This window comes from Podarcis bocagei, assembly GCF_964188305.1.
Source record: "Podarcis bocagei genome assembly, chromosome: 11".
In the NCBI taxonomy this organism is placed as follows: Eukaryota; Metazoa; Chordata; class Lepidosauria; order Squamata; family Lacertidae; genus Podarcis; species Podarcis bocagei.
The window spans coordinates 4,554,247-4,580,977 of NC_138136.1; the positions used below are offsets into that span (position 1 = coordinate 4,554,247).

Consider the following 26,731-nt stretch of genomic DNA (forward strand, 5'->3'; position numbering starts at 1 on the left):
GTGGAGGAGAGGCGGCGGTGGCAGCACCCCCCTCTTCCACTGGGCTCTGGCATGCGAGTGCACCTCCCACGCTACGTTCTAAGGTTGGGATTAGATAGTCCAACCCCAGCCGTGCAGGGCTGCAAGGACGCCATGGATACGCCCAGATGGGTGGGGTATAAAAAATAAATGATTATTATTATTCCCCTGAAGCAGTGGCGAGGACTGGGCTGGTGCGGCCGCAGTGGGCTTCCTCCGTGCCTGTCCTCTGGCTGCATACCCCATGCACCCAGCCTGGGCGGCGGTAGCATACAGTCCACTGCTGGTCCTCTTAACCCTGCGTAATGTGGAAAATGACCCCTCTTGCCAAACTTTGGTCCAGGTGACCCCCCCCCCCGTCTAGCAGCTTATAGATAAGTTGTTCATCTGTGTGGTTCAGTAGTGCTTACTCTTTCCCTGAAGTAACAGATTTGTAATCTGGGAGTTACATGAACTGGTTTTTTCACTAGGTGCTCATTTTACCAACTCAGGCTAGTGTACTAGCTGTGACCCACTTTGAACAAAGATAGTCTAGCCTTAATTATCCAGGTTCTTACCTCAGGGTAAGACCACAGTAATGCTTTATGCTTGGGTTTGCTTTTAAAGAAACTTGGAAGTACACCTAGTTCAAAATACAAATGCAACATTGCTAATTGGGACCAGGCATCACTATCATATTGCATCTGTGCATTGCACACACCCTTAATCTGATTTTCCTTGTGCTATCAGCACGTCCATCTCACTTGCAGAAGATTAAAAGGAGAAATAGATCAGTGCATCATCAAGATGCTAATGGCAGCACACTCCAAAGCACCAGATGACGCCATTCAGTGGTTTCATGTACTTGTAGATTTAGTACTGAAAACCATTCTGTGTTTCTGTTTGAAAGATGGGATAGAATTTTCAATAATAAAACAAATCAATAAAAAATATACCTACTCCAAATGAATATCCAGCATTGTTCTACACAGAGTATATTGTTGGATGTTTACACAGGTACAAAACACTTAAATGAAGTATTTTATCAAAGCTGCAATCCTGAGCCCATTTGCAGATATTGCAGTCTTAAATTTTTATATTTATATTCATATTTATATTATATTTATATAATATAACAGGCACAAGGCAGCTTTCAGCCAAAATGGAAACTGTCTAAGAACAGAAAACAATAATAATTAAAAAGCAATTAAACTTGAATGCAGCCTTGTGAATGTTGTTGTTATTATTATTATTACTATTATTATCATTATTATTATTATACCACCCTTCACCCGAAGATCACAGGGAGGTTCACAAAATGAAAAACAACATGAAAACACAAAATCCAAAATAAAGCAAAAGCAAAACAAACCAATAACCCCTTTCCCCCAGACACATATAAATGGCCATAGAATGTCAATCAGCCAAACACCTGGTTGAAGAGAAACCTTAATTGGATTGTGACTATTTTTTCATTTTTATTTACAGATCAAGTTGTATAAGTGGTTTATTGCAAAATGAAATACAGCTGCTGCAACCATTAAATCTTGAAGTTAGTGTTGAACGCAATTTAGCCGCTCTCTGGTATCATGAAATTCCTGACATTAAAATATTTGGACGTCTCAAGCCAATGAATGTAAGTTCTTAGTTGCAAAGATGTGTATTCTTGCAACTATTGTCAATATTAATAGGAATTAAATGCAGGTTTGACCCCTGTCATTTCATATATCCCAATATTTCTTGTATCTTATGATTTAGCAGCATATATCTAGTTTGTGATTTGCTGCAGATGTTACTTTCTGTGAATAAGGAGTCTCTTCCATCTGTTTATAGAACAGAACATTTGAATACAACTCAAAGGTCATCAGGATTTGTTAACTGCTTAATGAACATTGTTGTTTTGTCATCCAGGCATTTGTGGTAGGTTTAGGCGTATTGGATTGTATTTTTATTGCTCCTGTTTTTTTGTTTTTGTTTACATGGAATTCATGTTTGCTGTATATGTTTTAATGTTCCCCCGGGAGCTTTGGGTGAAGGGTGGATTATAAATATAGTAAATAAACAAGGTTTCCATATATGGTACAAATTTAAATAAGCAAAAATATTAGGTCTTCCAGACCACTTCTGCATATAGTACAAAATAAATAATTAGTGCATCCTTCAGTGTTTGCTTATTCTTGGTCCCAGATTCTACAAGGAGAGATTGGAAGTGGAAAGTGTGCTTCATATTTGTATTCTTTCCTCCCTTAATCCTTTTATTGCAGGGAAAATGAGCCATAGAGATAAAATATTCAAATCAATACTCCGTTTCAGTTTTATCCATGGACAGGGAAGGGAGTACATGAGCCCAAGATCTGCTCCTGGTGCCGCTGCCCCACCCCTTCACTTTTGAGGGCAAAGTATAGTTTGAACAGTCCAAGAAATGAGGAGAGGCAGAGCCTGAATTTCAATTTTTCTATTATTTTGAAGTTTGCTATGTATTCAATAAATATTCTCTCTGCACAAGCATTTGAATGTAAACATGGAATAAATTTTGACACCACCCCCCCCCCACTCCAGTGCAGTAGCAATGCATGAAGTGGTGGCAGAGGTGCATTTGCCAGGGCAGGATGGTGATGTTGGAGCCCTCGGTTGGTGGCGACGCGCAAGTGCACACGCATACCTGGCAGCTGCAGGGTGATGCCAGCCCAGTGGTCACTACCCTGCTCTATCCCTGTTCCTGCAAATGCAGCACTACTGATGTTGTTCTGCCCTCCTTGTATGCAGCTGGTGCTCCTTATACATGTTGTTGTTGCTATTATTATTATTATTATTATTAAAATTGAAATTAAAATGAATTTATAATCCTTATTACATGGAAAAACCTTTTGATTCTAGAGGACCTGTAACATTTAATACAGTTATATATATTCAGCCTGCAATTAAGAGTAATCAACTTCTTTTCAAAGCTGATTCTGAGTCAGGATGATATAACAACTATCTTGAGAACACTGAATGAAAATTTAGGGGATAGCTCTGGCCCTCCACCTCCTGTACCGGAAAAAAAAGATGTACTAAGCATCCATAGTGGAACAGCAAGTGTTTCCCAGCATTCTGGAGGTATGTGTTTTAAAACTTAAGCTACAGTTCAATTATCTCTTTCCTATAGAAGTTACTACTTTAATTTAATAGTTACATGAACTATAATTTTTTGTTTTGAGTGAATTTAAATGAATATCTTACATAAAACTCACTTGCAACATTGGGTCTTGATCTACATAGTTTTACTATTTAATTCATAGACAAAATTCTGTAAATGGGTTGGTGAGCAGTATCATCTACAGTTGGTACGTCATGGAGAGTTACACCACTTTTGCTATATTTTGACTGACCCGTATTATATTTCATATGTAGAAGCCTGCTCACATTCATCTTGGACAGTTTCTTTTGAAATCCATTGTTTACTTCCTTTTTAATGATCCAAACATTCTTTCTCTCATGCTGACACACTGGGCACAGGTATGTTTACCTCTCCCTAGTGCTCAAAGGCAGGAACGTACTCTCATCTCAGGAACTTCTAACTAGTCCATTCCAGGAAGCCACCTCAATTATGTTACTGAGTTATTGTACAAGGCAGTAGCTTGGTCATTTTTCCATCATTTCTGATTTTGCTTGTGTTATTTTTCTGTTAGCTGTGTGTGCTCAGGACAGGTGATTTGTTTTGTGTGGCTTGTGTGTGTTTGCCTCCTTTTGTGGGAAGGGATTCCCCCCCTTCCTGGAGTCATCACTTCAGTTTAGTCTGTGATTGTTTCCTCTTGCTAATACTTGCTGGTTGATAGCTTAATTAATTTTCCTGCTGTAATTTCTTCAGTTGATTTCCCCAGAGTAATTTCTTCTTGAAATGATTTATTTCCTGTAATTGATTTAATAAGATTGGTTTTCCATAAATGATTGAATTTAATAATTAATTCAAGCCCAGTTTTGTGCTTTGACTGAAGGTAAGGCAGGTGTTGGGTTATGGTGGGCCCATGAGGCAGTGGTCTTAGCCATAAGGGCATCTTGTGCTGCTTCTACCTTTGTTCATTCAACACCTATGCCTTGATGATGTCCTAGATAAGGAGTGAGGAACCTCTATCTTATGGGCCAGTCTTGGCGCACCAGGGGTTCCAGTTCAGCTTGCACACCCACCTATCTATCAGCTGACATCACTGGTGATGTCAACTGATGGGCAGGAGGACAGGGTTTAATCCTGCATTGGCTATGTGTCCTGCTCCCCGCAGAGAACAGGATTACACAGCCAAGGCATCAGGATTTAATGCCCACTAACCAGCAGATGAGTTGAAGTTAATGTGCTTATTACAAGCACAGTTCATATGCTTTTTTTGCAAGCAGGCAAGTGGAAGCAGCAGGATGGGAAGAGTCTCCCCACCCTCCCCTCCACTGCTGCTCACTTGCTTGCAGGAGAAGCAGCGTTCCCACTTGGAACCAAGGAAGCTGCCTTAAATCACTTCTCCAAACAGCTGTTTGAAGTACCCACACCCTTATAACTATACTTCACAAAAAAGTATGCAGATTGGTGGGCATCATCACTTGCTAACCTTTTTACTCCTATAGACCAATATGGAATTATTCCAAAATTTTCATTCTCATTCTTTGCCATGGATGCTCCTTCTCTATCAGTTCTTCTGTACATGGTTTTAAGTTTTGGTTCCTCATGGCAGTGACATCTGCAAAGGAGTATGTCTGAGTTGAATGCTCTGTTTGTGGCAAAACACCTGCACACCTTTCTCAAACCTGAGTAGTGCTGAGGTACCTTCCTTCATCCAAAAGGTCAGTTTTTCTTTCCATCACCAAGAGGAGCTCATCCTTCCTATCTTTTGCCCTTCCTCTATCCACCACATCAATGTCATGGAATCCTTTTAAAAATCTATATTTTCCAGACTTGTCCCTTCAGTCAAACTAAATCATTTGTGACCTTTTTACCATGGAATTACGATAAAGCAGTTGCAGCAGCTGTGGCCTTTTCCATTCACTCTCTTCTTTATTAGGTTTGTAGGGCTATTGCATGGACTAAACCTAGTATGTTTACTCACCATTATAAAATGTTTTTGTGTACATCTGATGAAGTGGCATTTGGGAGGCAAATACTGCAGAATGTTCTTCCTCTTAGATAACCCTCCCTATTGGTTCTGGTCAGCTTTGGAGCATCCCTGCTGGGTCCAGTATGCCAGGGTCCCTTGGGGTTATCTGAAGGGTGTGTCTCCAGTCTATTATCCTAGACCCAGGGCCACATACTATATGTGCCGAAGCTTTCTGCCATGTTCACATGTTTTGCTTGTGGGTGGGTGCTGTGTATTTCTTATTTATCTAGCTTGGCAAAACATGCTTCCAGAAATGGGCTGCTTAAAAGTTCCTTCAAGATCGGGGGGAACTAAATCCACCTGAGTCCAGTATGGGCTGGACCTGTTGTGTGTAAGGAAAACAACCTTAAGAACCCTATAGCCTATACAAAATCAGTTAACTGAATAACCATGTGTTAAGCAGAGTGTTTCATAACTGTCAGTCTGGCAAACATATTGCTCTGGTGATGGTCATTGATGGCAAAATTGTTTTATTTACATTCATCTAGTTACATTTCTTCTCTTTCAAAATGCAGTGCATTAGAGACTATAACTTTTTCTTTTTTCTTATTATGGTAATTATAATTGTGTCTTATGTTCCTAATGTTTATAGCTGGAGTAAGAATAGTGACATCTGCTGTTGTAGAAGCACGTTCCTCAGTTAAGACTAAAACAGTACTGAAACTGGACTTCCAGATTGATTCCCTGACTCTAGTTTTGTACAGTCCAAATTCCAACCAGGTAAAGAAAACATAATTTTCTATAAAATAAACTTGGTGGGTTGGACCCAGATTTTCTGCAACTGGCTAGAGATATGGGAGGAAACAACTACACCTTCAAACCTGGAAAATAATATTTTATAGGTTTGTACTAAAGTGGCAGCTAGATGCTGCCAATTGAGCAGAAATAAAATTTGGGGTTACTGGGAATACTTTGCATGAAATGAGCAGTTCAGTTCTTTTGGCCTGAATCTCAATTGGAAGAGGTCCAAATGGTCCACATCCTCCAGGAATGCCTGGAGTTGTTAAGCGTCCACCCACTCAATCACTTTGCTCAGGAATGGAAGATTTGAGACTAGGCAATAATTGGTTTAATAACCACTTATTTAAGGGGGTCCAGGAAGACTCCCTTGCAGAGGGAAGCATTCACCACCCCATGGTGCCCATTGCTCAGTCCTGCCTGGCTCATTTTTATGAGCCGGGATGAGCAAGGATCAAGCAGACAGGTGGTGCCTTGGCGCCTGCCCTTGGTCAACATTACAGCACTCTTGTTAATACACCAGAATACAAGCTAAATGGTCACTATGGAGGGAATGGCAGCAGGTAGGATAGCAGAGCGAGCAGGGGCACAGTCCCAGTAAAAATAAAAATGAACAGAGTATTGAAGTGTTTTAAAACTAGCAGGTTTTTTTATATTGTGACAAAAGCAAGCATATCCCAATAGGGAACTTTTCATTATTATTTTCTTCATAAGTCCTGGCCATTAATGTTTATTTTTAAATGGAGCCTTTGCTCCATTGTATGAACAAGAAGCCATTGTATGAACAAGAAGCCATTGTATGAACAAGAAGCCATGGGTATACTTTGGTACAACGGCATATATGTTGTGCAAGTGACTTGCACAAAAGTTTGTGAAACAGCATTTCTAAGTAAACTCCTTCTGGTTGCAATTCTTTCAGTCCAACATTATATGATTTACTAATTTAATTTTGATCTGATTGCAGTAACAGAATTTGTATTTTTGCAGAAACATTTTCTTTATATCATGCATTAAACTATGCATTTTCTTTTCAAAGCAGCCTACAAATCAGGGTGAACGAGATGGTCATTTGAAACTTGCAGAATTTAAACTGTTGTTAATATCAGCTGCTGTCAAAATGTTGTCAGATGGGTCAATGAATGCCTCAGTCAAATTAACAAACTGCACTTTAGATGATAAACGACAGACAGTCCAGAATGCTACACCAAGGTTGGTTTTTCCTCAATTTTATTTTATTAAATCAAAAGAAAAACAAATAAAAGAATACTAAATTCTAGTTTATGACACTATAGCGATAGTACATAAAATACATACCCACTTTCATATTGTTAGTATATAGAGTTTGTATGCAGCAACTGAAATTAACTTTAGTTAATTGAAGTTTTGCTTGGAGCACACCTTTAGCTGAAAGGTATTTTGACTGAGACTTGGTATAAAATAAAACAGCTTATGTTTATTAAAGGAAGTACATTCTTGATAGGGAAGGAATTCTGTACTGTCTAGTTGAAGCTAGCTATATACAAAAGAAACAAAAGAAGCCATGCTTGCCCCTTTGTTCTCAGAAGATAAATTCCTTTCACCTCTAGGTTCAGAGAAGGAATTTGAGGAGGAGCAGGAAGTTGTAACCTGGATGCAACCTAAGATTTATCCATCTAAACATCAGAGAGAGAGAGAGAGAAGTCAGCATAGCAATAAACTTACAGGGGTAGTCTGGGAATCTGGAGATCCCCTACTCTTATCTGTATTAACCCATGCAAACCCCTCTCAGAAACTGAGCTGAATGCAAACTTCCAGCGCTTATTAGTACCAAAGTGGTTATTGTCATTAAGAACACTTGGGCAATGTAATCCTTTTCTAATTATAGTATTTGCTCTACTAACCTCTCTTTCAGAATGGTAGAAATGAAGCGTGAATCTGAAAAGAAAGTCATGATGGATATATCTTATAAGCAGGCGAGAGATGGCAACACTGTTCTTGACACATTTGTTAATGAGACATATGTTTGTGCTAGCATAGAATTTCTTCTTACTGTTGCGGATGTATTTCTAAATGCTACTGCTGAAAGTGCTGCTGCACAGAAAAACTTCAAGCAAACTTTGGCTGTGAAGGAACAAGGTAAGTGATCAGTACCAGGACACTGCGGGTGCAGACTGAAAACCTACTTAATTATAAGTATTTCTGTACTGCCATATCATAAATATTAGGGTGGTGTACAACAGTAAAACATAAAACACTACTAAAAACAAAACACATAATCATTAAAGTGACTAGCTGATCAATTTAAACAGCTGCAAAGGCCTGTTAGCAATGCTATTTTTCTAGAAAAAGAGGTGCTGGAACTCATCATGAATGCCTCCCTCGTTCTCTTAGCATGGCAATGGAGCCTATCTGAGAGGAGCCAGAACTGAGTTCTCATGAGTTCCAACTGGAAAAAAAAGCCCTGCCTGTTAGCATGAAAAGGTCTTCAAGGGACACATGAAAGTCAAAAGCAAGGATGTCTGCCAAATCTCTGCTGGAAGAGTATTCCACAACTGTAGATACGGGCTTAAATGTTGCTTTTCTGTCTTTCCTAATAGAATCACCGTCTATCTGAATTTCTCCCTTCGGTTATAACTTGGTATATGTTAAAGTCACTACATGACACCCCAACCCTTTTATTTTCATGTATTTCTACTTTTACATTTTATCTATCTTGGAGGAAAACCTAAGTCTTTATTTTTAAAGTACCACAAGGCTTATGTATGATAAAAATAATATGAGATATACATCTTAATAGTGAGAACGATCTTAAACATTTGGAGGAACTTTCTGACGGTAAGAGTTCTTCAACAGTGAAACAGACTGCCTCAGAAAGTGGTGGACTCTCCTTCATTGGAGGATTTTAATCAGAGGATGGATGGCCATCTGTCAGGGATTCCGTAGCTGTAATTTCTGCATTTCAGGGGGTTAGAATAAATGATCCTTTGGGTCTCTTCCAACTCTACAGTTCTATGATTCCACCTAAACATTAGGAAGAACTTCCTGACAGTAAGAGCTGTTCGACAGTGGAATTTGCTGCCAAGGAGTGTGGTGGAGTCTCCTCCTTTGGAGGTCTTTAAGCAGAGGCTTGACAACCATATGTCAGGAGTGCTCTGATGGTGTTTCCTGCTTGGCAGCGGGTTGGACTCGATGGCCCTTGTGGTCTCTTCCAACTCTATAATTCTATGATTCTATCATCAAAGGACTGGTCTTTTACTGCTAAATTAAATCTTTCTATAACTTGCTTTTTATAGCTAAATTATGTGATAGTTAATTTGAATTGAATTGAATTTAGAGTGAGTTTCTGACTATATAGTCTAACCACATCTTATTTGGCAACTGACACCTGAAGCTGACCCATTCTTCTATCCCATTAGCGTTCCTTTCTCTCTGTTCATTTGCTCCTTTTTCCCTCCCTGGATTCCAAACTTCTTTCCCTCTATGTAGTTTCAGAATAATTAGAAAAAAACAGTATTTTGTTTGATAAAAACAAATCTGTTGTGGTGCTGTAGTTTATCCTGACAGTATGGCTTTGGAAAAAATGTTGTTTTCCTCCCAGCTGTCTGAGAACAAATTAGTAGGCTTTTGTAATTTCTCTGTGTGTATACAGCATATTAAATCAGGAAGGATGACTTTTACTTGCTTTCCAGAAAGTAACCCCATTGTATCCAGTGGGGCTTACCTCTGCATAGCATTGGAATCCCAATCTGTGGTTGTCATGGTGAAAACTAAAGCAAAACAAGTCTTTATTTCACATTAGTAAATCCATTTTATTCTAAGCTAGTAAAGGCTAGTAGAATAGAATATCAGTGTATTGTAATAATAATAATAATAATAATAATAATAATAATAATAATAATAATTAATAATAATTTATTATTTATACCCCGCCCATCTGGCTGGGCCTCCCCAGCCACTCTGGGCGGCTTCCATAAAAACCAAAAATACAGTAAAATATCACATGTTAAAAACTTCCCTGAACAGGGCTGCCTTAAGATGTCTTCTGAATGTCAGGTAGTTGTTTATCGCTTTGACATCTGCTGGAAGGGCGTTCCACAGGGCGGGCGCCACTACCGAAAAGGCCCTCTGCCTGGTTCCCTGTAGCTTTGCTTCTCGCAATGAGGGAACCGCCAGAAGGCCCTCGGCGCTGGACCTCAGCGTCCGGGCAGAATGATGGGGGTGGAGACGCTCCTTCAGGTATACTGGACCGAGGCCGTTTAGGGCTTTAAAGGTCAGCACCAACACTTTGAATTGTGCTCAGAAACGTACTGGGAGCCAATGCAGGTCTTTCAAGACCGGTGTTATATGGTCTCGGCGGCCGCTCCCAGTCACCAGTCTAGCTGCCGCATTCTGGATTAGTTGTAGTTTCCGAGTCACCTTCAAAGGTAGCCCCACGTAGAGTGCATTGCAGTAGTCCAAGCGGGAGATAACTAGAGCATGCACCACTCTGGCAAGACAGTCTGTGGACACATAGGGTCTCAGCCTACGTACCAGATGGAGCTGGTAAACAGCTGCCCTGGACACAGATTTGACCTGTGCCTCCATGGACAGCTGTGAGTCCAAAATGACTCCCAGGCTGCACACCTGGTCCTTCAGGGGCACAGTTACCCCATTCAGGACCAGGGAGTCCTCCACACCTGCCCGCCTCCTGTCCCCCAAAAACAGTACTTCTATCTTGTCAGGATTCAACCTCAATCTGTTAGCAGCCATCCATCCTCCAACCGCGTCCAGACACTCACGGAGGACCTTCACCGTATATAGCCAGAGGCCTTTACAATGTACAGCAGAGGATAAGAACAAGGCTTTCCTCTGGAATCACACAACATGACCTGTAAAAGTTTACAGCATAAGGTTTTAAAATTAGGAAGCATTAGCATATCTAGAACGGAGCTTCTTAGCTGCCAGAGCAAATTTGGCTACCAAATGTGTAATTTGAAGACCTTTTTCAGCTAAGAGTTCGACTGTCACTTCATGGGGGGGTCGGCCTGAGAAGCAATTAAGAATAGATGATTAAGAATTTTACCTGGGCATTGTATATAAGGAGCACATCAGCAGGTAATGCATGATATCCTTCAACTGATTGCATCCATAAATGCATTCGCGTTCCATATAGGGAATTCCCAGGTATCTCCCCTCTAAATATGTTGAGGGCATCTGTTGGAACCTTAGTTCAACAAAGGTCCTACGCAGCTGCAGGAAATTCAGTGTCTCAAAGTAATGGGACCTTGAGAGGTTGATCTTGATTTGGGGGGTACCAAGTAGAATAATGGACAGCTATACTGGATGCTCTATCTTGATTGGCATTCTGGTTGAAGATCCAGGCACCAGAGGCGAAATGCTCCTGCAATGAGGGGGAGGGCAAACTCTGTAAGGGCTTCTTGAGGAGAATCCCTTGTACAGCCTCCCCTGCTGGGCAGAGGGGGATCTTTCCAGATTTAATGGTAACTGATCACTCACTGTGACAACAGGCCATATAGTCTAGCATTTGTTTGGCCACTGGGGGAAACAGAATGCTGGACAAGATAGACCTTTGGTCTGATTCAGCAGGGTCACTCTTAAAATAGAAACACTGGAATCTATCATCATTTTTACTTAAAAGCAAAAACTAGAGATGGATTGATGGTTGTGAAGTAAAATTGGATTAATTGTACTAAATGTTGCATTTTTAGTTTCTGTACAACCGGTATCCACAATGGAAATAAATGTCGTCGTTAAAAATCCTGAGATTGTGTTTGTGGCCGATTTAACAAGAAGTGATGCTCCTGCACTGGTGGCTACAGCACAGTGTGAAGTCTCCATGAAATACGGCCCTGAAATGTATAAAATGACAGCTGCTGTTAAAGATATAAAGGTGAAAGCCTGCCCTTTTCTTCCAGAAATGAGAAAGGGCAGTATTACTACGGTAAGATTATAAGATAGCGAAGGCAGAAATGTGCAGTGCTATGCAGATGTAAATTAAACCTGTGCTTATGGTATATAACAGGATGCAACATAAATGAGTAATATTAGTCTCTTAAGACAATAGTTACATTCTATAGTGACCCATAGTTCAGTGGTCCTTATCTGACCTCCTATCACTGCAATTGAGGAGGGGCGTGAATGTTGCAGTCCTGCTGCTACATTTGCACCTCATCACTCTGCGGTGAAGCTAGTGATAAGAGTAAACACCACCACCCCACTGACTGCTACTGGTCACTGTAAGGGCAATACCTGAACACTGTGACTTCTGCGGAGATGTGCAACCTTATTTGATTACAATATAGATAAGGTTACACTTTATCATGCATACTGTATAGTGCTGACGGGAGTTGCACTTACTTGTTCTGAGTTTGCCCCCACATTGCAGACCATGAGTTTGGTGCTGCGTGTTCAATTCTCAGTCTAGCTCAAATTAACAGATAAATTACATGGAAAGGATAACAAAGACTTTAAAAGAGAATGGGAACCATTTACAACATATATGGAGAAACAACATAAAGAATTGGACTTACTGGCAGGGTTTGAATAAACAAACACAATTGAACATAACAGAAAGTAAGATTATATTGGGAAAATTTTGGGAAACAACACGCAGGGTGAGTAATATGGAAATAAAACAAAATGGGAATATGAGGGAAGTCCAGGGCAGGAAGGGGGGAAATATGGAAAAATTTTGGAGAAATATTGTTAGAGGATGTATACATGGAAAAACCAATAACAATTTCTTTAAAAAAAAATTCTCAATCTAACTGGAATTTGCTTGAACAGCACCATGTTATGTGCTTGTATCTCCCTTCCTTCTAGGCAACTACCCATAGATAAAGAAATTTGTCAAATTTTTTACAAGTTAGGGTGCCTGCATTTGTTTCACAGACTGCTGTTTTGCATAGGAAATGTATATGATATTCACTGTGCATTTAGAAAACATTTTTAACTGGCAAATTTATATGTTTCAATTTATTGTGATTTATATCCAGATATTGCAGCCCTGTGACCTCTTCTTTGAGATGATACAGTCAGGTGGAGATCCTCAGAAAGCTGATCTGTCAATTAAATCCCTCACAATTAAGGTACATTTAAAATTGTGTCTGGATTCATCCCTGGGGGGAAAGATGGTATTTTTTGCCTTTACAGACCATTTTATACATGTCCTTACACTTTTTTGTTTTTCAAGTTTTGAATCCATCATAAGACTAAGACGTCCCTTGGAAAACTGAACAAATAAGTTACTCAGAGGATAGTATTACATTGTTTCAGTCCTTCCACTGCCAATTTCAAACATATAATCCTATTTGTATACCTATAATAATACTATATTTGTATTTCTTCTAATATGTAGTGGTTTCTTGATTCACTAAGTCAAATTAGAAATACATAGTTCTTCATTTGAGAATAATCTTTTTTTAAACTTAGGTGACGCCAATTATCTTAAATACAGTAATAACCATTACATCAGCACTCTTCCCAACAAATGAGACTACAGAGAAAGACATTAGTCCAGTACCTCCAGATATTTGGGATCAGAAGAATATTAAAAATCTAAAAATGTGGTTTCTTGAAGAGTCAAGTGAAAATAAAGATCCTGCTTCTGTAATTGAGTTGGTCCCCACAGGAGAGACGATGAAAATGAGAATTGAAACTGTTGTCATAACCCTTGAAGCTGGGGTTGGCCACAAAACAGTGCCAATGCTATTAGCAAAGTCATCATTTTCTGGAGAAGTTCGAAACTGGAGTAGTCTGATCAATCTCTCTTCTCGTCTTGAATTAGAGGTGGGTAGAGTTTTGTTCTGTTATGGAAGAAAAAGGCAGACATTTAAAGCTGTTTTGTGAATTGTGTCCACTACGCAGAAACAGTATTTGCATGTTGGGTGTAATAGTTGCCTAGCTACTTTGCTAGTAAGAGTTCAGCTTTCCCCACAACATTTCAAATTTGGTAGCCTTTTGGCACCAGATGGCTACTGAATAATCTAAAACACAGTATTTAGTAGTTCTGCCTTCAGATACCACATTGCAATGTATCCTTCTTGCCCAGAAAAAAAATGGATTCAAGGTATCACGCAGTTGTATAGGTCATTGTGATGTCTCGGTGCATTAGGGCAACATGGCATTAGAGTATCTTTCACATATTTCCTTGTCCCCTTGAAAACACATGGAGGGATCAAGCTGGGGTTATAACTTGAAATATAGTGTGGTGTTGTGAACGTGCCCACCCGCTTTCACAGGTAGGATTTAGTTGAGAACAGTGGCACCACCTTGCACTGAAGATTGAGGGCCCATTGTCACGTGTGTGAGGCACACTTGTGACTCACACGCACATGTGACATGTGCTTGTGACATTGCACAGTCGAGAGAAAACCGGGCACTGCGGCGTACAGCAGAGCGCCCCGCCATATTGGGAGGGTGTGGGGTTTCTGCCCCTGAAAATACCTATGTATGAATTTGTTTTATGTGTGAAGATCAGTGCATGCTAATCAACACACAGTCTTCACAGTAAGGCGCTATTCCGATGGCATGAGTATCACAATGACCGGTAGATTCTTATCTGCTGTATCCTTCATCCGCCTTCACAGCCGTTGTCACATAGCGCTCGTTATCTTCTGCCTCTTCTGCCATTGAAGACTTACTGGATCATTCTTTCTAGCTCCTCCCCTTTGACCTTACTGCAGTGGGTGACTCTACTGGGAGTATGAGACTCCCGATGGCTTCACTCACAGGGATAACAGAAGCGTGCAAGCCCATTCACCATGACAAGGTGGTGATCCCATGAGTGCGAGGCTGGGCGCTGCACTAAGCTGGGCGCCCAAGCACACCGCGGTCAGGAGAAGGATGATCACAGTGGCACGTTCCAGAGCACCAGCACCCTGCACATTGAGGGGCCCCAAAACAGCTCAGCCTCCATGAGTTGGGAAGCCCCTGGTTGGGAAGCTTCTGTAGGCATGGCCATTGCTGGATGTCTTTTTTAGAATCAACTTATTCTTAAGATATTTTAGTGCTTTGGGATATAATTAAAACCAAATGTGTTACTCTAAAGCAGAGCTTTCCAAACTGTGTTGGCTGCAGTGTGTAGTGTGTCACACAAATGCTCCCAATTCTTCTCCTGGGGCTCGAAAGGGATTAGTTCAACTTCCGGTTTGCTATTAAAACTGAATTACTGTATCACGAAACGATGTATGTATAAAAAGTGTGTCACCAACATTAAAATTTTTGAAAGGCTTCTCTAAAGTTTTTCCTCCAGTTGGGCAAATTAATAATATAGGAATAGTGATTGTCATACAATAATAGTCCATTGAGTTTTTAATAATGTTTTTCATTTTCATTACGTGCTACAAATGGATATCACTCATTGTACAGATTAATTATGTTTTGTATTTTTAGGTACATTATTACAATGAGATGTTTGGTGTTTGGGAACCATTACTTGAACCACTGGAAGTTGAAAACACTGATGAATTCAGACCTTGGGTTCTAGAATTGAAGGTATACTTTTAGAAATACAAATTCATTTTGGTATAGGATAGATGGACTTTAATGTTTGAATAGATGTTCTTCTTTCTCCATTTTATATAATATTTCAAAATACTTATTTATTTCCATTTATTACTCATTTCCAATATAACATATCAGAATGATTTAACAATAAAAACATAAACAAGTTCATATTTGTGATCCTGCAAACACATACACCGTATTTTTCGCTCTATAAGACGCACCTAGTTTTTGGAGGAGGAAAACAAGAAAAAAAATATTCTGAATCTCATAAGCCAGAACAGCAAGAGGGATCGCTGCGCAGTGAAAGCAACAATCCCTCTTGCTGTTCTGGCTTCTGGGATAGCTGCACAGCCTGCATTCACTCCATAAGATGCACACACATTTCCCCTTACGGTTTAGGAGGGAAAAAGTGAGTCTTATAGAGCAAAAAATACGGTACTTAAAATTCTTCATAATATGAGAACAATAGTCTTGTACCTGTTGTCACTGGGTAGAAATATATCCTCACTTAAGAAGTAAAACATGGAAACGCATGCCTGTCTTTGAAGCAGTTTTAAAGCTGCATCCATTACTATGTACTGAGGAACCTGACCTAGTTCTGTTTTAGGCTGGAAAGAGTTACGCTGAAAATTTGCTGCTTCAGTCTACTTCATGTCATTTGCCAGGCTGCAACTCAGGAATTATGTATTTATCATACTTTATTCTGTCCTTCCTCTTTCATGTAGCGTAGACACACTGCACACTGTATGCAGTAGGGGCCCTGCAATATTAGTTCTGCTTCTCCACACATACCATACCTGTCAAGATGCTGAGCTTTTCTAGTAAATTAATTAATTGGAACTGAGGTTATGAGCCAGACTATTATTTAATGTGTTTTTCACTTTTCTTTCACTATCTTTAGTCTTTAGGATTCACAGATACTTGAAAAGTTATGTATGGACTTAATTTCAAACTCATAGCCATGGAGGAGAGAACAGCTTCTGCCTGCCCACATTTTCAGTGTGCACAACGGAGCCCTTTATGCCACTAGAGCACACACACACACACGTGCACACACACACACACACACACACACACACACACACACCACCTCTGAGGCTCAGCAAAAGCAGGTAGAGGGGCACCTTCATTGTATCCAACATACCAAGAGTCTAGATTGCTGTGCCCATATTGCAAATGTTCTAAATGGCATCATCAGCTTTCTACATCTAGTATTAATTTCTCCTCTCTTCCCCTCCCCTTTTTCTGTTAAAGATGAAGAAGAAAGCCAAGAAAGCTTTAGTTGAATCAGTTGCTGAAGAAGAACAATACAAAGTCCCAGAGTACAAGACAGTAATAACTATTTTTTCTCAAGATCAGCTGAACATTACATTGTCCAAATGTGGTCTACTAATGTTGAGTAACCTCGGCACGGTAATAAGACTTTGATTTGCATCTGTGACCTAAATAAAGTAATATGTTCAATTTACTGTTGTGGACAATGAAGGCACTGGATTGGGTAATTCCATCATCACGTGACGGAGGCAGGAGCACAGAATTGTGGGAGGCAGGCTCAATTTCCTCTGTCACGTGATGAGCAAGTTACCCCATCCAGTGTGTTCATCATCTATCTTACGAATCTGCTCTTCAGGTCTTTCTTTTTTTAAAAAAAAGGTTGTTAGTTAATTCATTATTTCACATCTCTTTTTTTGGCTAGGCATTTGCAGAAGCAGCTTCAAAAACTTCAGAAATCTCCAAAAAAGACCAGGCCCCCTTTGTATTAATGAATTCCTTAGGAGTCCCCACCACTGTCTTGCCTAGTGACTCCTTCAATGTTCTTAATGTTGACTCAAAGGGGAATTCATTTCATCTTGAAGATGGGCAAAGTCTAAGTATGGAGTATGTCAGAACTAAAAGTGATCAAGACCAGTTTACAGCAATGACTACCCTAAGCAGCAGAGTATTCTACATCTGGCTCAGTAAGTAGGCATAGTATGTATTATTTGGTCTCTATAAATAAAGAAATTTTGCTTAGTGTTAGGTCAGCAGTGGAAACTCCAGTCCACAAACCTTATTAAGCTTGCCGGGGCCTGTCTATTCATGCCTATAACCAGGGCCAAATTTAAAAGTAGAATTGGGAACACACTCTAAGTGCACTCCTGATTCTTCCCTTCCAGCCACTGGTAGAATTTGGCGTCTTTTGAATTCTGTGGTGAGAGGAAAAGGCACCAAATTCAAAAAGTGTTACCGTATTTTTCGCCCTATAGGATGCACTTTTTCCCCTCCAAAAATGAAGGGGAAATGTGTGTGCGTCCTATGGGGCGAATGCAGGCTTTCGCTGAAGCCTGGAGAGGGGTCGGTGCGCACCGAACCCTCTCGCTCTCCAGGCTTCAGGAGAGCCCCAGCGCCAGCCCCACAAGGTCGGGGGACAGCGGGGAGGCAGAACGCCGCCATCCTGCTGTCTCCCGATGTGGTTTGGAGGCTGACGGCGGGGAGACGCGTGCTTCTCCCCGCCGCCAGCCCCGCAAGCTCCGGGGACAGCTGGGAGGCGCAGCGCGTCTTACTGCTGTCCCCGGACCTGGTCTGAAGGCTGGCGGCGGGGAGAAGAGCGCTTCTCCCCGCTGCCGGCCCCACAAGCGCCTGGGGGGGGGGATACATTTTTTTTCCTTTATTTCCCCCCCAAAAAACTTGGTGTGTCCTATGGGGCGAAAAATACGGTAAATTGCACCAGAAAGGAAAAATCAAGAGTACACTTGGAGCATGTTCCCAATGCTTCCTTTACACCCACAGCTTGTTCAAGCTTCATGGCTCTGCATTAGGTATAGTGATGAAGTAATAACTAACAGCTTACTTTAAAAAGTACATTTTAATTTTGAAATAAACTTTTTAAGGACGTTATGTCTACTTATGTGGCCTGTCTCTATATTACGTCATTGGATATAATGTTTTTTAATCCAACCAAACATATTGTTCACTAACAGACTATCCTCCCCCAGATAGTTCAGTGAACATTCATATGTATGCCAGGAACAAATTACATTTTACTTTGGAGATCTGTGATTGAATCTCTTGATTTGTATTTTTCTAAGCACAGCTAGAATTGGATTGAAGTGAAAGGAGTATGTTAGCAAGTTGAGGGGCAATTTGCTTTGGGAATTTTAACACAACAGGAAATGGACTAAGTGTTAGCATCTAGCACAAATTAGTGAACATAGGAAATGTTATCTACTTTCCCCACAACAATACCCCACCTTTAATGGACATGTTGATATTTTCAAATTTTATTTTTCAAGGCAGGGTGCTCTTCTTTCTAGTACAGGTGGCCACGGATTTGATTTTTTAAAAAATAGCAACAGCACAGGTGAATAGCTATCCTTTCAATTACAAGGACAGAATATTTCACAAAAAGCACTGGGTCAGCAACTGGTGTGAGTATAGAGCTAAGAAGAAAATGAATTTAAAAAAAACACTTTAAAAATACCTCAGTCCATTCACTTCAGCCTATATTTTTCTCTGGATGAAAGTCCATCTAGTGGGAGTTTGATGCCCCCTAACTTATGAAAGCTGAAAATGCATCAAATTCAGAGAAATAGATACCTCTGCTTGCTTGCCAGTTCATTTTCAGGTCGTTTTCAGCAGTTTCATTTCAATATAAGTCAGTGTATTGCCTTCTGTTTCTAGCTCCTCAGAACCACTCCACTACAGAAAAGATTCCTCTGACAAAAGTGGGACGAAGTCTTTACAGAGTAAGGCACAATGACTCTGGTGTTGTGAGATCTGTAGTTTGCCAAATTGACACCACTGAGGGGAGCAAGATGATAACAGTGCATTCTCCTATTCAGGTAAGCTTTGCTCACTAAACATGACGCCCCAGAGTTCATAAATTAAAGGTCCGTCCCCCCCCACCTAGATTAGCAAGAGTTTCATTTTCATCCTATTGCCTGGCTGAGTAAGGCTATATTTGCTATGTGCAGATACATTTTGATATAGAGGTGCTTTCAACCCAACAAACACACACATACTAAAGTAGCACAGACCTTTAAGAGAGCAGTACCCTTTTGCCTTCTTGCACAGTTGAATAGGCCCTCTGTTGGCGGTGGTCTTTGCTTATTAGTGTGAAAAGAGACATTTTAGCATTTTATAATACGCACTGTTGTTTTTCCATATAGATAAAGAATCATTTTTCAATTCCCTTGAGAATATTTGAAGATGGAAAATGTTTAGGAATGGCTCTACCAGAGGATGAATTTAACATACCATTGACCTCTTACAGGTGATTTTTAATTTCCTTTTTTATTTTTCTCACTTCATTAGATATTTTATGAATGCTGACCATCCAGCTAATTTAAAATACAGTGGTGCCTCGCAAGACGAAATTAATTTGTTCCGCAAGTCTCTTCGTCTTGCGGTTTTTTCGTCTTGCGATGCACGGTTTCCCATAGGAATGCATTGAAAATCAATTAATGCGTTCCTAGGGAAACCGCCTTCAGACCAGGTCCAGGGACAGTCTGTCCCCGGACCTCTTCTGAAGGCTGGGGGGGGGGGGGACAAGGGCTTTTCTTCTCACCCCCAGCATTTCAAAAAAAACCTGGGACAGCGGAGGACTTCTCCGCTGTCCGGGCGATCTTAAAATGCTGGCGGGCGGCATTTTAAAATCGCCGCGGACAGCGGAGGACTTCTCCGCTGTCCGGGGCGATTTAAAAGCCCCTGGGAAGGCAGGCAGGGGGGGACAAAGACTTTCGCCCCCCGCCCGCCTTCAGAAGGTGTTCCCACCCCCCCGCCCGGCTTCGCAGCAGCGCTACGAAGCCCGGCGGCTGGGGCAGGTGCTCCCGCCCCCCCACCCCGCTTCGGAGCAGCGTTCTGAAGCGGGGTGGCTGGGGCAGGTGTTCCCACCCCCCGCCCGGCTTCGCAGCAGCGCTACGAAGCCCGGCGGCTGGGGCAGGTGCTCCCGCCCCCCCCACCCCGCTTCGGAGCAGCGTTCCGAAGCGGGGTGGCTGGGGCAGGTGTTCCCACCCCCCGCCCGGCTTCGCAGCAGCGCTACGAAGCCCGGCGGCTGGGGCAGGTGCTCCCGCCCCCCCACCCCGCTTCGGAGCAGCGTTCCGAAGCGGGGTGGCTGGGGCAGGTGTTCCCACCCCCCCGCCCGGCTTCGGAGCACGGGGAGATCGCTTCTCCCCACCGCCCCTTGCTTCAAAAGAGGTCCGGGGGCAGCGGGAAGCGCTCCCGCTGCCCCCGGACCTCTTTTGAAGCAAGCGGCTGTGGAGAGAAGCGATCTCCCCGCAGCCGCTTGCTTCAAAAGAGGTCCGGGGGCAGCGGGAGCGCTTCCCGTGGAGATTTTAAAATGCTGGGGCCCCCAGCATTTTAAAATCTCCCCGGGACAGGGGGAGATTTTAAAATGCTGGGGGTCGGCAGCGAACGCTTCGCTCCCGCCCGCCAGCATTTTAAAATCGCCCGGGGCAGGCGGGGGGGAAGGCAGGCGGGGGGGGGGAGCAAAGACTTTTGCCCTTCGCCGGCCTTCAGAAGAGGTCCTCTTCTGAAGGCCGGCTGTGGGCGAAAGTCTTTGCTCCCGACCGCCAGCATTTCCCTATGGGCTTTCGTCTTGCGATGCAAGCCCATAGGGAAATTCGTCTTGCGAAGCGCCTCCAAAACAGAAAACCCTTTCGTCTTGCGGGTTTTCCGTCTTGCGAGGCATTCGTCTTGCGGGGTACCACTGTATATAGTTATAGTTTAATACTATTGCTTCAGCAATATTCTATAGATAAACTGACTGTTTATTGGTATGCTGCCTTCCTCATAATTTATTCTTTCCAAACAGAACATGGTTGAAGTTTCACATTCTCACTAGTTTGATTCCGCTTTAATATTACCCACTCACTTATGGATTTATTGAAATGATCGATCTCTTCAATGCATACCTATGGAGAAGTTGAACTAACTTGTCAAACAAATGTGCATGTTCCTGGAGCAACTATCACAGCCACTGAAATTTTCCTCAAGCCCTGCTGTTAACATTTTATGCATGGATAAAACATGAATTGGGTTAGCATTGCATCCAAATCTGAGTTTGTGGATTTACTTGCTTACTGACAAGCTGGTGTCAGTCAGTATTGCGGTCTTTAAACTGGCACTGTGACTACTCTCCCCTGATGCCTGAGCTTATTTTAATGCACAAAATCATTGAAATTACTGGAGCAGCTCAGGAAGGAAGATAGTAAAGCAAATGATCTCACAGTGACCTTCCTATGAAAGCATGTGTTCCTCCTTTTCCTGTGTGAGCAGCCAAGGTTGCAGAAAGAAAAACAACTGCCTGTGCCTTGATAACAGTTGTATGAAAGTGGTCAAAGTTCACTATAGGACATCACTAGTCAAATTTTCACAGATTTCAGTTGCAGATTATTTTATGTATGTATTTATTACAGTTATATCACACCTTTCCTCCAAATAGGACCAGGGTGGTAAACAAGTAAAACAATAAAAACATCTTAAAACAATTCTGATTCTGGAAAGTATTGGACACTGGGAAAGATCTTAACCTAAAAAGCTTGTTGAAAGAATTTTTAGGTGTCTGGAGAATACATTTTAGCATTCAGTGATGTATTCCTTTTATCGCTTTTAAATTGACAAGTTTTTATGGCTGCTTCTACAAGTGCTACATGCCTGTCAAATCAACCTGCTAAAAGTTTTGTCAAGCAACTACCGGTATGTGGTTCAAATTGATTGTGATTGTTTTATTTATTTCTTGTAAATATTTCTTTATTAATTTCTTGAATGTTTCATTGACATAATCACTAACTTCAGCAGAACTTGTAAACATGCTATCTAAATGAGTCATTGTGTCACACTGAATGTTTTCAACTGGAAAGTGAAATGAGGATAATAATTGGTGTGCTCATTTACAGAGCGCTACTGTTTTTTCGACCAGTAGCTGATGAAGGCGGAACTTCCGGAGAGTATGCATCAAGTGAAGGAGTTAGCTTTGATGAAATGGTGAAGAATTTTGGCAAAGTGTTGCAGAAGAAATGTCAGCCTACAAAATCATCTAACCACCCACTCATCATCAATATTGTTCCAATGCAAGATACTCTGATATCTTCAGTTTGTATAGATGATCAGTGGGATTTACCATATGTTGTTCATTTGTGGCCTTCTGTTCTTCTCCGCAATCTTCTTCCATATCAGATTGCTTATTCCTTAGAGGTAGTTTTCTCTAATTTTTGTTTTCCAATTCTTCTAAGTATATAAAAATACTATTTTATTGTCTGGAACATCACAGTGCATGTTCCATAAATATAAAGCATTCTGGTGATATCCTAAAATGTTCTATCTCTTGTCTAGAATTCAGTTACTAGCTTCCAAGGGTACAAAATTGACTTTGGAGTGCCTAATCTTTCTTAACAATCCTCCTTTCTAACTGGTTCATATCCACTGTTAGTGTACAGTTTGATTTACCTGGTTGCATGCAGGAGGCATCCAAGACAATGGGGTAACGCCCCCCCCCCCCGCCCAGAGCCTACAACAGGCAGGAACATATGAATTTGACTCCTAAGGCGTTCGGGAGCCGAGGTACGACTGTATAATTGGGAGGATAGATACCAACAAGAAAGATATGAAAGATACGGCATGGTGTCCAAAGGAAAAACCTGAACACATGACATGGTTACCAATATCATTGTTATTGTGGCTTTTCAAACATAGTTGAAGCTAATGATAAATAATTGATCATTCCCCCATGTGTTTTGTATTTGAATAGAAATTGTTATTGAATTAAGGACTGTATTGACCATATCTTTGAACTTTTCTTTCAAAGGGACACAGTACAGCCTGCCATACTCTAGAAAATGGATGTTCAACTCAGATTCATAACGCAGTATTAGATCAGAGCAAGCTGCAATTACATTTACTTAATTATCTTGGTAAAAATTGGACTGCTGAATACTACACTCGAATGAATCAGCAAGAAATTAGTTTCATCACATTCTCATGCATCACTGACGTTGACAGGACAGAACTGGATATTGCTGTGCACATAACCTATGCCACGGGACAAGTGGTTATAGCAATTCACAGTCCATACTGGATGGTAAATAAGACTGGTCGAATGTTGCAGTACAAAGCTGATGGCATTCATCGCAAACATCCACCTGATTACAAGATGCCACTTCTTTTTTCTTTCCAACCAAAACACTTTTACCATAACAACAAGGTAATGTTTTAAATCTCAGAAAATTAAATATCTCCAGAGTCAAAATAAGTTATACAATGCATTAAGCTCTCAATATAGTATTCCAGGACTGGTCAACACGATGCCTTCTAGATGTTTGACTCCAAATCCCATAGCCCCAGTCAGCTTCACCAGTACTCAGGAATAATGTCATTTGAGGTCCAAACAACATCTGGAGGGCACCCAATTTTTCCTGTGCAGGGAAAAGGAAAAGCTCAATTTTTCCTTTTATTACCTCAACTTATTATCATGCAATACAAACTAATGATAGAATACATCAGTATATTTCAAACGATATATTGTGCTCTCTATTCCTACTAATAAGTGATATTATTACTTTCTTATATTTATAAGTTGGGTAGTGGGGATTTTTGCAAGATTTTAAAAGAGAAGATGCTAGATAATAACGTCATTAATAAATGCATAGTTATTCCCAGTCAAGAAAAACCTATCTATTGTGCATAAAGAAGGGTTTGAGATGAAAAGATTCTCTAGAACTGTTCTTGTATTTGGAAGACAATACTTACTACATATACAGTATGTTAAGCGTGAACTCTGATGCTCATTATGACAGCCACTAAGAAACAAGAGAGAAATATCATAATGCTTAGAGGAACTCCAAGGTTTGCAGAAGTACATAAAACCCATAGGGCGCAAAGAACCCAATGAGGACTTGACCATGCTCGGCGCTCACAGAATGCTGGTGTCTTTTGTGGTGACAGCAGAACACCAGAGAGGATGAAATTGAATGTCCTGAATGAGAGGACATGGCTGGCTGGAACACTAGTCAGGAGTATGTAGGTTCCAGTTGCTGCCATCTATTATTCATTTTCAAATGACAGCCAGTGTATTTTTCCTTGCTTTAAATGTCATTTGTAATGAAGTGAGCATAACAAATGTTCTCCTTACAGGTTCAGCTTATGGTGACAGACAGTGAACTTTCTGATCACTTTTCTCTGGATACTGTTGGCAGTCATGGTTTCGTTAAATGTAAGGGCAACATAAACGATTACCAAGTGAGTTGGTTTAACTAATACTGTTAAATACATTGTAGGCATAAGTCTATGCATGTTTAATTGAAAGAAAGGCCATGCTATGTTATGACATGTGATATATGATTTCTTTAACAGTCTACAAGCAAAGCATAAGTTATTCCATCAAAGATCAAACTGAGGCTAGCATTGTAAAAGCTGGGTTTGTCCCTCTCCCATCCATTCTTTACTGCTTGCCCAATATTCTGACTGTCTTTGCAGCATTGTAGCATTGGCATCATCTAAGCACATCGCCAGCTCTCTTACCATTGGCCACCTGCATGAACTGGGCGAGATGTTTTAGTTTGTGGGGCATCATGTCCAGTGGAAAGGGTGTCCACCCTGTCGCAAGACACTAGACAGGAGCAAAGACTTGTGGGAAGCAGACTGAACTCAGTTTTTCCTCCTGTCTAGACGCAGACAGTACATTCCTCCCAGCTCTCCCGACTCAGCTAAGTTTTTTACTAGTTTCTGAACCCCCCTTTTTTCTTTAGATTTACCTTATCATCGTTTTAGTTTTACAGTTCTTTGTGCGTTGTGGTTCCCCGCCCCCCCAACCCTTTCCGTTGCTCTTTACATTTGGTTGTTCGCTTATAAGCCCCCTTTCTTTTATTCCTTAGTTGTTTACTTACATTGATAAATTTTCCAGAACCGGTGCCCTTGCTGCAGCACCAACGGCCGTTCCCACCTTCAGGCGCAGCGGCCCACTGCCAGCGCGCTCTTTTTCTTTCCCTCAGCAGCCTCTGCGGCCACTGCCATTTTTGGGGGGTCACAACTGTATTTCTGTCTTTCGTTTTGGTGTGCGCACTACTTGTGTGACTGGTGGTGTGGTGTTTGCGTTCTCCTGTCCTGATTTAAAAACAACTTGGCCACCTCCTCCCAGTTTGCTGTTTTTACACCGGCAACGGAGTGAGTGTCCCTGTTACTGCCTGCCTGGCTGCTTCTATTAGCCTTTGATCTTGAAGCCTGCCTGCCTGCCTTCCAGTTTGCTTTGGCAGCGATGGAGTGCCTCCTGGTCTGCAGCTGTGACAAGGAGAGAGAGTGTAGCTTCTGTTTCCCACCCACTCCTGCTCCATGGTGTGGCAAACCAAGTTTGGCGTGAGGCTTTTGCCTGCCTTTTCTCCTGGTCCATGGAGTGGCAACCGGAGATATGTGCAAAACTCCATTTTGTGACTGACTACTCCTCCCACCACCCAAAATGTGGATGAAATTCAGGAGTCTTCAGAGAAAAATGAACAGCAGAGGGACACAGACAGTGCATTGTTAAACATACTAAATCAAAACGTGCCCAAAATTCTCCCTTCACCATTGAATGAGAAATCAGAATTCTGTTCCTCCTAGTGCTCAAACGCAGGAAACCTCACTCAAAGGAAGCTGATCTGTCTCCTACCTCTGGAGTGGCAGTTTGTTCTTGTCTTTGTCCAAAGCAGTCTCACTTCTAGCTTGTGCTACCTTTCTGGCTTCTTCTATCTCAGGCACTTGCTTTTTGGAGTGTTTTTCTGAGTTACTTGTTTGTGCAACTGCTTCCTCCCTAGTTGTTGGTCTCTGTATTTTTGGATGAAATTGTCTCTTAGTGTGATTACCTTTGTGTGCTCCCTCAGAATCATGCTTGAAGCCCTGGAAAGTTTCTGCTAGTCCGTATAGTCAGTACTGACAATAATGAGCTAGATGGACCAGTGTTATGCTTTGGTGTAAGGCAGTTTCATGTGGTTAAATATATGTTCATTTGCTCCAAGTGGTGTTGGGGAGCTCATCATATGGATGTTTATGACAGAATTTGCATTGATCTGTAGAATGCAGTGTGAATTGTATCCCCCAATTTTTCTTGCAAAAAAGTTCACAGATTGTGCAAACAACAATAACTACACACATACAGTTTGGGGGCACCCTTAATAGTAATGAGACTGATGTACACTAAACATTTTTTGTCTTTCCCAGGTTGGTGTCACTATACATAACAGCAGTTTCAACATCACTAGAATAGTGACTTTCACGCCTTTTTTTATGATCACAAACAGAAGTATGCATACTTTAGAAGTAGCTGAAGAGGACAGTGAAAAGTGGATACCAATAATTTCCCAGCAGGTAAGTCTTTTGGGGTCTTTTTTATTTTGAATTTCTTCTAGTATCTGGGGCACTTGTAAATCATTTCTTCTTCCCAT

The 26,731-nt window shown here is 41.3% G+C and overlaps 1 protein-coding gene across 3 annotated transcripts in view; it reads left to right on the forward strand.

The window, feature by feature from the left end:
- VPS13A (vacuolar protein sorting 13 homolog A) overlaps positions 1–26,731 on the forward strand; it is a 152,910-nt gene that overhangs the window by 86,173 nt on the left and 40,006 nt on the right. For 2 of the 3 annotated variants that reach the window (XM_081213486.1, XM_081213488.1), the window contains exons 34-50: positions 1,486–1,633; positions 2,946–3,096; positions 5,710–5,837; positions 6,892–7,064; positions 7,747–7,970; positions 11,543–11,775; positions 12,830–12,922; positions 13,266–13,622; positions 15,228–15,329; positions 16,596–16,754; positions 17,038–17,299; positions 19,002–19,162; positions 19,490–19,593; positions 22,217–22,514; positions 23,125–23,520; positions 24,450–24,554; positions 26,508–26,654. In XM_081213486.1, coding sequence (XP_081069612.1) covers positions 1,486–1,633; positions 2,946–3,096; positions 5,710–5,837; positions 6,892–7,064; positions 7,747–7,970; positions 11,543–11,775; positions 12,830–12,922; positions 13,266–13,622; positions 15,228–15,329; positions 16,596–16,754; positions 17,038–17,299; positions 19,002–19,162; positions 19,490–19,593; positions 22,217–22,514; positions 23,125–23,520; positions 24,450–24,554; positions 26,508–26,654 — 3,241 coding nt within the window. The remainder of the gene's footprint in view (positions 1–1,485; positions 1,634–2,945; positions 3,097–5,709; positions 5,838–6,891; positions 7,065–7,746; positions 7,971–11,542; positions 11,776–12,829; positions 12,923–13,265; positions 13,623–15,227; positions 15,330–16,595; positions 16,755–17,037; positions 17,300–19,001; positions 19,163–19,489; positions 19,594–22,216; positions 22,515–23,124; positions 23,521–24,449; positions 24,555–26,507; positions 26,655–26,731) is intronic. The other variant, XM_081213487.1, reaches the window with a different exon arrangement.